The 10,161-nt window shown below is 55.1% G+C and overlaps 2 protein-coding genes across 2 annotated transcripts; both read left to right on the top strand.

Moving 5' to 3' along the window:
• Window positions 1–4,505: 4,505 nt before the first annotated feature.
• On the top strand, window positions 4,506–6,113 carry LINJ_06_0020 (conserved hypothetical protein; the record flags this gene model as incomplete). The annotated part of the gene is made up of 1 exon (XM_001463049.1): window positions 4,506–6,113. One exon carries the CDS (start codon window positions 4,506–4,508, stop codon window positions 6,111–6,113), a length of 1,608 nt encoding a protein of 535 aa, XP_001463086.1.
• Window positions 6,114–8,299: 2,186 nt separating this feature from the next.
• LINJ_06_0010 (histone H4) lies at window positions 8,300–8,602 on the top strand (the record flags this gene model as incomplete). The annotated part of the gene is made up of 1 exon (XM_001463048.1): window positions 8,300–8,602. One exon carries the CDS (start codon window positions 8,300–8,302, stop codon window positions 8,600–8,602), a length of 303 nt encoding a protein of 100 aa, XP_001463085.1.
• Between the last annotated feature and the right edge of the window lie 1,559 nt (window positions 8,603–10,161).

Here is a 10,161-nt window from a genome sequence, read left to right as displayed (position 1 = left end):
TTTTCCCGCTCTCCTTTGGAGTGGAGCACCCACCCCCCTCCCTCTCTCGTCTACTCCTTCCTATTCCTCCACCTTCCTCGTCACCCCAGCCCTCCACGCGCCTCTCTCTCTCCCTCCTTTGTTTGTTTGGTTCTTTTCTTACTTCTGTCTACTCTTGAAGCTTCGTTTTTTTTTTTTGTGCCCTCTTTTAGCATCTTGTGTTTGCGTGCTTGCCTTTCTCACTCCACAGATCCCCGTACCCGCGTGATGCACCGGCGCCGCCCTTTTTTTCTGGTGCATTTCTCTTTACTGTTCATTCTCGCTCTCTCGTCTAGACGTCATTCTCAAATGCCGATGAACAAACCCTTATTTTTAGAGGTGTTTGTTTTGCTGTCGCGCGCGCTGGTGTGCATTCCCGCCGTGAGAGAGTGTGGTTCCTTCCTTCCACTTCTCTCTCCTCTCGTGTGCTCTTCCTTGCTTTCACGCGTGACATCATTATTGGACGGCCGGCCGGCGAACCCCCAACTTCCAAATACGGCCGCGCACGTGTATGTGTGATGTGCGTCAGTGAGCGCGCTTCGTTTGTTGGTGGACGTGCGTTTGTATGCTGACACGTAGGCCAGTGTTGGACACTGTGTGTGTATTGTGAGCGTGATGTGCGTGGGTGTACACGCTGCTACACGTTCCGTGTGCTCTTCAAGGACGAGCTTACGTCTCATACCCCGAGAACCCATGCACAATTCTTCCTCACTGTGCACACAGATCCCCACACATGCGCATTTTACTCGCCACTACCGGGGGACGTAAAAAACGGGGCAACAATGCCCCTTCCCCAACTTGTCTACTTCCCTCTATGTTGTTGCTGTTGCTGTTGCTGCTGTTTTGTCTCCCCCTCCTTCCTTTCTTCTCGCTACACTTCTTTTCTATCCACGGGACGGAGGCAGCTCTTTTTTCTTCTTGCTATTTCTCTCTCTCTCACTTTCACTACGCCGCCTCCTCGCTTACCTCTTTTCTTTTACTGATTTTATTTTGGTTGTGCGGGTGACTGTAGACTGTTTGCACGCGTGCAGGAAAAAAATGACAAAAAATGAAGAACAATCGTGAGCGTCTTGTGTATCGCTGTTCCCCCATTTTCTCCTTTCTCCTTCCATGCTCTTTATTGTCGTTATCTTTTCGTTTTTTTTTTGTCTCATCCCCCTCCCTCCCCCAATTTGCTGTTTCCCAAGCAAGAAGATCGACCGCGCAGAGCCGAGGAGAAGCGGACAAACATAAAAAAAAAAACAGAAGAAACGCACGCAACACACGCTCGCACAGACACACAGACGAGAATCGCGCAGGGTCCACGGACAAGGCACCACAACGAAAGAGGCAAACAAAAAAAAAACAGACCAACACGTTACAAAGGCACCCGCAAAACGCTCTCCTACTGCCTTTCCCTATTGTGATACCTTCTTTACATCCTGTTTTTATCTCCCTCCTCCTCTGAAATTTTTGGGATTGACCTTTTTTTTTTGTCACTCTCTGCGAGTGTCTCTGTGTGTGTGTGTGTGCCAAGCGTCGCCATCGCCATCGCCATCGCCCCTACTTTCTATTTGCCCCTCTTACGCATTCCTCCTTCTCTGGTCCTTTCTTGCTGTGTTGCCGATCTGTGCTTTACCCGCTTTCCTTTCGATTTTTGTTTCGTCGTGACGCTCTTCTCTTTCTTTCGCTTTCTCCATCATGGGGGAATGTGGAGTGCACACACGCGTGCGTGCGTCAGTGCTCGGCGCCGTTGTTGGCCTCGTCTTGCCGTGTGTCGGCATCTCTCTGTGTGTCTCTCTTTAGCGGTTTTCTTTCTTTACGTTATATCTTGTCGCTCTTGTTATGCCGACGGGTGGCGCCCAACGGCAGCGACTGACTGGCAAACAAACGTAGCGGGGCTTGGAAAAAAAAAAGAGCTACTCGCCGTAGCTGGCGTGTAACGCCACTGACAACGACCGCCACGCCTACCCCGCTGATGGAGGATGCCAGCAAAACGGATGAGCATACAAAACCGCAAAAGAGAGATAAGAGTGGAGGATAGGCACACACACACACACACACACACACGAGCGCGATGCTTACGACTCCATTTCTGTCAGCAACCCTTTACACTGTCGCGCGCTTCTGTCAGCTGACTCGGAATCAACCCTTTTTCCGACTACTCAGGTTCCTTCGTGCCGTCTCTCTTCGCCGTTTCTCTTTCTCGTTTATTTCGATCTCTCTCTATCTCTGCGTGTGCACTTGTGTGTGAGTTCATGTGTATGCGTGCTTCTGCGAGCTGTGCTTTTTTTCGTCCTCGCTTCTTTTTTATTGATTGCTGGTGTCTTCTACCCACTTCCGAACACAAATCTCTCCAACAAGTCACTGCAACGAAAATTGACTCACACCATTGCTCGACCCCTTGAAAACGTTCTCTATACTTGGTTGCGCGCACACACACAGCGGATGTGTCGTGTGAGGAAAAGGTGAGAGAGAGGGAGGCGGTGGAACGCTTCTCTGCTGTCCCTCGTCTCATTCCCCCCTCGAATTGCGTGCTTCCGGATGAGAACCACCATGACTCAGCCGGCCACCGCGTCTTTCACCTCTGCTGGCCGTCATCGACAGCAACGACTGCGTACGGCACCCTGTGCATACAACACCCAGTGGGTGTGCACCACGGTCCAGCTGCTCGTGCCGCTGAGCACACCTTGCTGCTCTTGTTGTTGCACTATCATCAGGCATGTTCGGCGGGTGGCATATACAGCACCCCTATCCTCTTTCACCTTCACTGCTTGCGCTTGCTCTTCTCTTGTGTCTCTGCGCATGAACCTCTTTCTCATTTGCACTGCTGCTGCAAAAGCACATACATATACATTCCCTTCTTGCCTGGGATCCCTGATGATGCCAGCCACCTCACCGTTGTATCAGGGTCTGGTGCCTCACTCTGTGAGGCAGCCATGAGGCCATAGCCTGTCCTAGGGTACGGCTGCCGACACACGGTATTGGTGGACACGTCTCCGCTGGCGCTGTGCCGAAGAGGCTTGGGGTCATGCTCACTTCTGTAGCACCGCACTAACGATCGTGCCCGCGGCTGACCATATAATTGTATATATGCCAACCTGCGCATTCATCCATAGAACACGAACTCAACCCCACGCGACCCCCTCCCCCCTCAGCCTGCCACTGGCCCCATCGTGCGCTGCCAAGCAGCCCTAGATGCGTGTTTTACAGCCATGCGCCGACTCCGCTACTGGAGCAGGGCCTGGGCAGCACACTCTACCCACCACCCGCTCCGCAGGTCGCCCCACAGCCGCTCCCACATCACGCCGGTCGCCACCCCTGGTGCGTCCCCCTCACGGCGGCCCAGGCTCCCCACACCAGCGGGCAGTGCGAGAGGGCCGGGTGTGAGACGTTCGCGCCACGTTGGCATTCCGCCTAATCTACGGCTGGTGCAGACGCGTTTACTGTCGCAGGTCGCTCTCGCGCAGCGCCATCCACGGTCTGATCGCCGACATCAGCAGCGATACATCGCTCTGATCGCACCCTCCGTTGTAGGCACTTGACCCTGTCACCACCACAGGTAGCTCGGCACTAGCAGGGGATAAGAAGAGGAGGGGCTGCTCCGGCTTCTCTCCACACAGAGCGTGGCATCACAAGACACTGAGACACCACGCGCTGAGGTGTCCCCACGTCGTCAGGGAATTTGATAAGTGCGCGAGGGAAAACGGGGAAAACAGGACATAACGATAGGGCGCTGGGTATCCGAGGTTCCTGACCGGGCGTTGACCAGCTTCCTCCCTGAGCACATCCGGCGTGCACCCAGGCGACCCATTACCCGCACGACAGACGTCACCACCTCGTGCATTGGAGCAGGACACGACGCGCATCCTGCTTGTATGAGAGGTTGCAGTGCAGCCAGGCTCGTCTAGCGCCGATGGCGCCGCACGTATGTGAAGCGGGTGGTTGTGGTGAGGAAGGACAAGTAGATCCCACTTGACGCCACTCCTGATTCAACGGCGGACAGCTTGCCCTAGACGAGAGGGATCTAGCCGCAGTGCAACAGAGGCAGGTGAGCTGCGGTTGCCTATGTCCGCACTTGCTGACCTGCTCATGGTGGAATGATGCACTGAAGAAAAACATCGCACTCACGTGGGGCGAAAGGCCAACAATCGCCTGTTTCCTGGTCTCCGTATCCCCTGCACTCTACTCACCACATCGCGAGGCTCCCTGTCGCTCTCCTCTCGCTGACATAGCGGAGGGAGTGCACAACCGAGCCCGTGACGACGCTTTTATATTGTTGTCTGTTTCACGAAAACTCTTCCACAACTTCCAAGACGCTCCTCCACAATTTCTCAGCACCACTACCACCGCGACCTCCGCTGATTTGTCTCTCTCCTCTCTCTGGCCCACCACCAGCTCCTTTCGCGTACCCCTGTGCATGCTGTCACAGAGACGCACCTCGCTACTGCACACGTGTATCACGCACAACAGCAGCACCGCTGTTGCTGCCCCCCTCCTCCTCATCCATGTCCATTAGCTCACTGCCTCTGGAGGGGCTGACCGCGATCGCAGACTTTTTCGACCCCGCCTCCGTCCCCCTCGCCTTCACAAGCGTGTCGCCTGCTGGGCGAGTTGCGGGGGAGCTCGCTGCCTTCGCCTGCCCTGCGCACTGCTATGGCCATGCCGCGTCACCGCACACCCCAATGCTGAGCATGGACCCGTCCCTCATGGAGCGCGTTGCTGTGATAACTGACACGCAGCACTTGAAGAATGCGGAGTGGTGGATGGTGCGGAGCCGCTGCAACGCCGACGACGACCCTTACCCATACCCTCTCCGCAGCGTGTACTTCTGCCTGAGCTCGGCACTGGAACTGTCTGTGGATCTCCTCGCCCGCGTGCCTCTCTGCGCGTCCACAGTAACGAAACTCAACCTGAATGCACGCTGCGACAGCCACAATCACATCTCGAGCCTCGGCGCCATCTCTCGCCTCGTCCACTTGCGCGAGCTCATCATGAAGAACACGACAGTGCTGCAGTCCACTCGCCAGCTACCCATGATCATGACACAGGAGCTACACGCGGTCTTCCGTAAGCTGCGCAAGCTCGTTGTTGGTGACTTCTACCTAGTTAAGCATCTCCCCCTGCACGACCTGCCAGAGTTGGAGGAAGTAGACCTGAGTGGAACCGGTGTCACAAACGGCGTCGTGCAGGCACTGTCGAGCTGCCACCGCGTGCACACCCTCACACTAAGCGGTTGCGTCGGCATCGACTCCTTCGCTCCCTTGACCGCGCTGACGCGCCTTTCTCAGCTTGACTTGTCGCACACACGCCTCGACAACACGGAGCTTCTGCACCTCTGCCGCAGCTGCCCACAGCTGTTCTTTCTAGCACTCAATAGCTGCAACCGCATCACCGACTTCTCTCCTCTAGCGCTGCTAGAGGACTTGACATACCTCCACGTGGCCCGAACGCGCTTCCGCAACTCTGACCTCGAGCGTATCCATGCTTTCCCAGAGCTGGAGGAAGTGCACATGTCCTCATGTCGCGTCGTCGACATTTTCACGCCGCTAGCGGATCTGCGAACGCTGCGGATGCTTGACGTGCGGGACACGTGGATGGACGACGCCGGTGTCGAGGCTGTCGCGCGGTGCTGCCAGCTGCTACGTCTTAACATGAGCGCCTGCCCTGCCATCGAGCACTTCTCTCCACTTGCACGGCTCTCGTTGCTGGAGGAGCTTAACCTCTCTTGCTCGCCGGTGACGGACACGTGCCTAGCAACTCTCTGCACCGCCGCGTCGAGTCTACGCGTCTTCCTGCTCAATGGGTGTCGTCTTGTGAGCGACTTCACGCCGCTTGGTATCCTCGGATCACTCGAGGAGGTCGGCGCCTGCGACACGGCCTTCAACGACGCCGCCCTTGAGGCCGTGGCGCAGTGTCCGCAGCTGACGAAGCTGCACCTGCACGTGTGCACCGGACTCACATCGTTGGCCCCCTTGGCGGCTTGTTCTCATCTCATCTACCTCGGCATCGGTGGCACGCGTTTCTCGAGCAATGCTTCTGAGCGCGAGTGCGCCTCTCTCCAGGAGCGCGGCGTGCGGCTCAGCCATCATGTGTTTCTTGGCACGGACTTTTAGCCACCCCTTGATGTGGTGTCACACGCATTGCAGCCGACCACCTTCCCTGCAGCGCCCCCCCCCTCCCGTGCACTCTGATGGAGATGACGCCAGTGTGTTCAACAACAGAAGAGAAAGTGGCACCGCTAGTAAGTGCTATGTGCATCTCTCTTTTGGTGGTTAGACTCTTTTCTTTTGCTTCCTCTGCTGCTGCTCTTTTCCTCTTCTTTCCTCAAACACCCGTCATGTAGGCGTGACACCAGTGAGTATATGTGTGTCTGTGTCTGCGTGCACGCATACACTGTCTCATAGCTCCCTTCACCTTCCTCTCTTTTTTTTTTTCAGCCTTCTGGGAGGAGATGATGCACTCTCACATCTTGTTCGCCAAAGCCGTCACGGTGCCACGGAGCCCGTAGGCAGACCCTCGCTGCTCTCTCACTTTCTATCCAGCTCTCAATTGCACTTTCCATTTCTGTCTTGTTCTCACGCTCTTTCTTCGCTTATTAATCTGCTCCGTGGCACCAGTTCTATGGCTGCCTTTTGCCGCTTACGGCGGTACAACGTGAGGCTCTGTCTTTTCCTCTCTTACACTCTGTTACCTGTGCAACCAGCATCTCTGCTTCTCGCTCTTCGTCCGCTTTTCTTGTATCTTCTTCTCTCTCCCTGTCTTGCGTAGGATCTGCTTTTCATTTGTTTTCCTCGTGTCTGCTGGGATCGTGCCGTGCGGTGAGATGCACAAGTGCGGAACCCGTGCGCACTCGGATACACATATATACATGCTCATACATGAGCACAGCAGCCCGAGGCACGGATGTCCGGGCTTCCTATACACACATCCTGTCAAGTGCCAGTCCACGTTCGGCTCTCATCGCACGACAAGGATGGCAGCGCCTGCACCGCCCTCCTCTTCTTTCCAGCGTTCTCGTCAGCATAGCCTCCACAACTCTGCCCACATGAACACTTCTTCGCGCCACCCATTTTCGTTATATCAACAGCACTACCGACATCCCCCTACGAGAAAGCAAAAAGAAGGATGTCGACTCATCCATCTTACCAAAACGCCTTTTTTCTTTATGTCTTTTATGCTCTTCCTACTCGCCGATGATTCCGTGACCCTTCCATCTCCGTGTGCGTTTTCTGTTGCTGTGTTCCGTGTTGTATGAGTGTGCTTGTGTGCGCGTGCTCCCTGATAACCCTTCTCTCTTTGTTATTCTTGCTCCGCCTTGTCCACTACAGTCATCACTGCCTTTATCGTGAGTGTCGTGCCGGCGTTCATCAACCATCTCTGTTTCTGCCTATGAGCGCGGTGGTGGAGGCTACGTCATATCTCACACTCAGTGCCCCCACACCGACTCACGCATGTCCGATCTGACGTACCACGGCACGCACGATCAAACGAACGGTGCCATCTGCTCTACCTTTTTCTTTCTTCCCTTTGCCTCTCTCTATTTCGTTGCCTCTCTTCTACGACGCCACGCGCACTTCTCCCTCGCCTCGAGCCTCACGACTCTTTCTTACTGGATATATGTGCCCCTCTGTTTCTTTCACTGTGCGTGTGTGACACATTCCTGACGATTGACTCAGCTCTTCCGTTCTTCGCATTTCATCTTCACTGTTCCTCATGCTTCACTCACTCGTTCACTCACACACTCTCTCGATGTGTCTGTGTCACACAAACGCACATGCATGCGCGAGTATCTTCGCGTGACTTGTTGCTCGTCTGTCAGCGATTACCCCATTGTGTTTCTGGTGTGTATCGACTTGTCCTGCAAGATGTGTTAACGTCCCCGCAGATGTACAGCCTACTCCTACATCTGTGGCTCTGGCGCCTTTTCCCTTGTATGAGGGAAAAACTGCAGTACCTTCTTTTTGCCTTAGCCGCTGCGCCCAACTCCCCAGGTACATTGGCTTGGTGTACGGCGTCGACTGGTGATCTTGCTCGCTCTCCACATCGCCTGTGGCTGCTGACACCGATGCTCTTCTAACTTCGCACGCCCTCCTTACCCAGGTCTAATGGCCTCCATCCAGTTCGCCTCTTCTCCCACTCGCTCTCACCCTCTCTCCCTCCGTCCCTTACGCAACCGTCACTCGCTCCTTTTGGACGGACTCCCGCTGCTTGCTGCAGCAGCTCTTCGACTCCTTCTGCGTTCTCCGCTCATCTTCTAACTACTCCGTTTTCCACCAACCCCCCTGAACACTATCCAAACATGGCCAAGGGTAAGCGCTCCGCTGATGCCAAGAGCAGTCAGAAGCGCCAGAAGAAGGTGCTGCGCGACAACATCCGCGGCATCACTCGCGGCTGCGTCCGCCGCATGGCGCGCCGCGGTGGCGTGAAGCGCATCTCGAGCGATGTATACGAAGAGGTGCGCCGCGTGCTGAAGGCCTACTTGGAAGACATTGTGCGCTGCAGCACGGCCTACACCGAGTACGCGCGCAAGAAGACCGTGACGGCGTGCGATGTTGTGAACGCGCTGCGCAAGAAAGGCCACATCCTGTACGGCTATGCGTAAGGCAATCGCCACACCATAGCTTGTACTGGGCATGCCGGCAGCACACCAACACTCCCCGCAGCCCACACCCACCGATAGACTTCTTTTTTGCTTCCGTATTTTTCTCCCCTATTCCCCCTCCCCTTCCGGCCTACCCTGCCCTACCCCTTCTTTCCCCCTCTCCGCCACTCCGCCACCCCGTTTCACCACAACAAAACACGTGATTGCCGATGGACGTGCGTGTCTCCGTGTGCGTTTGGGTGTGAAGCTGTCGGAGGAGGAGACTAACGTCAAAAAAAAACGAGAACAAAAAAAAACATCTGAAACAGTGACCAAGCAAAACCAACGAGAAGCAAACGGGGGCCAAAAAGAGAACCGCGCTAGGCAACGACGCGCATGTGCAGCCACGACCGACGCTTATATGCACTCGAGCACACGCAAAAACTATTTCTTCGTATTTTCCTATGTTTGTGTGCATCTTTCATGCACTTGAATGACGGAAAGGTGGAGTACGTTACTGTGGCGGCATCGCCTTTCCCAGACATCAAAACATTCACCTCTGACTCTCGCGTTCTCTTCTCTTTCCCCCTTTCGTCTCCACCCTCCCCCCGGCGTATCTCGACATGACAAAGCGGCCACACAGCACGCTTCACCCCTCACGTCCGCGTGCCTGCAGATCGCACCCCTTCTTTGCCTATCACCTCCCCGCTAGCAAAGCTATGGCGTAGTTCAATTCGCCAACCCACCGATCGGGCACTGCATTGCTGGCGTACAGCTGACGTGACGGGATGCCGTCTGCACCCTTGATTAATCCGTGTTGCACTCTCTGCTCCTCTTTTCTCTTTCCCATCCACGGCATCCTTCCCGTCTCTCTTTTCATAACCATCTGCTTTGCACTGCCTTCACTGTAATAGTCACCTGAGGTGAACGTCGTGGTGTGTTTTTGATTCCCTGGTATCGCCTTCACAGTATTATCGCTTCGCGCCATTCAGGCGGTCTCTGCAGCATACCCATCAACTGTTGCTCTTCCCTCCCTGCTCCAATGCTCCTTCAGCGATGTTATCCCAAATATCGCCATCAACGCGTCTACCGCACTTCTAAATCCCCACAAAACGTAACCGGAGACATAGAAAACGTATGCCAAGGATAAGACCGTACGCCTGCGTGCTGAGGTGCACACGCACACCCGAATAAGCCCATTTCTTCTCTCAATATCTCTCCCTTGCGCGATTTGTGCATCATAATCTCTCTTCCCTGGGTGCTCTTGGAATTCTTAACTATCTCTTTCTCTCTCTGGCGTGATCGTGTCCTTTTGTCTGCATGCTCTGCAGTCAAACCGCGCCTTTATAAAACTGATCCGCACGCTCTCCTCGTCACTCTCAGCTTCTGCACTTTCTCCAAGAACGACGGACATTTCTGCCCTCATAGTCTTGTACACTTCATCCAGTGCGCCTCGCGCGCCAGTAAAGACGGTAAGCACCACCGAGGACACCATCCTTCTTCACAACACCGCGCCAGTGACGCCTGGCCTCACCACCGGTAAGACTCTTGCAGGACTCTTACTGCATCCATCGTCGAGA

This window comes from Leishmania infantum, chromosome 6, assembly GCF_000002875.2.
Source record: "Leishmania infantum JPCM5 genome chromosome 6".
In the NCBI taxonomy this organism is placed as follows: domain Eukaryota; phylum Euglenozoa; class Kinetoplastea; order Trypanosomatida; family Trypanosomatidae; genus Leishmania; species Leishmania infantum.
Note: the sequence above shows the minus strand (reverse complement) of the source record. Positions and strands in the feature narration are given on the sequence as shown.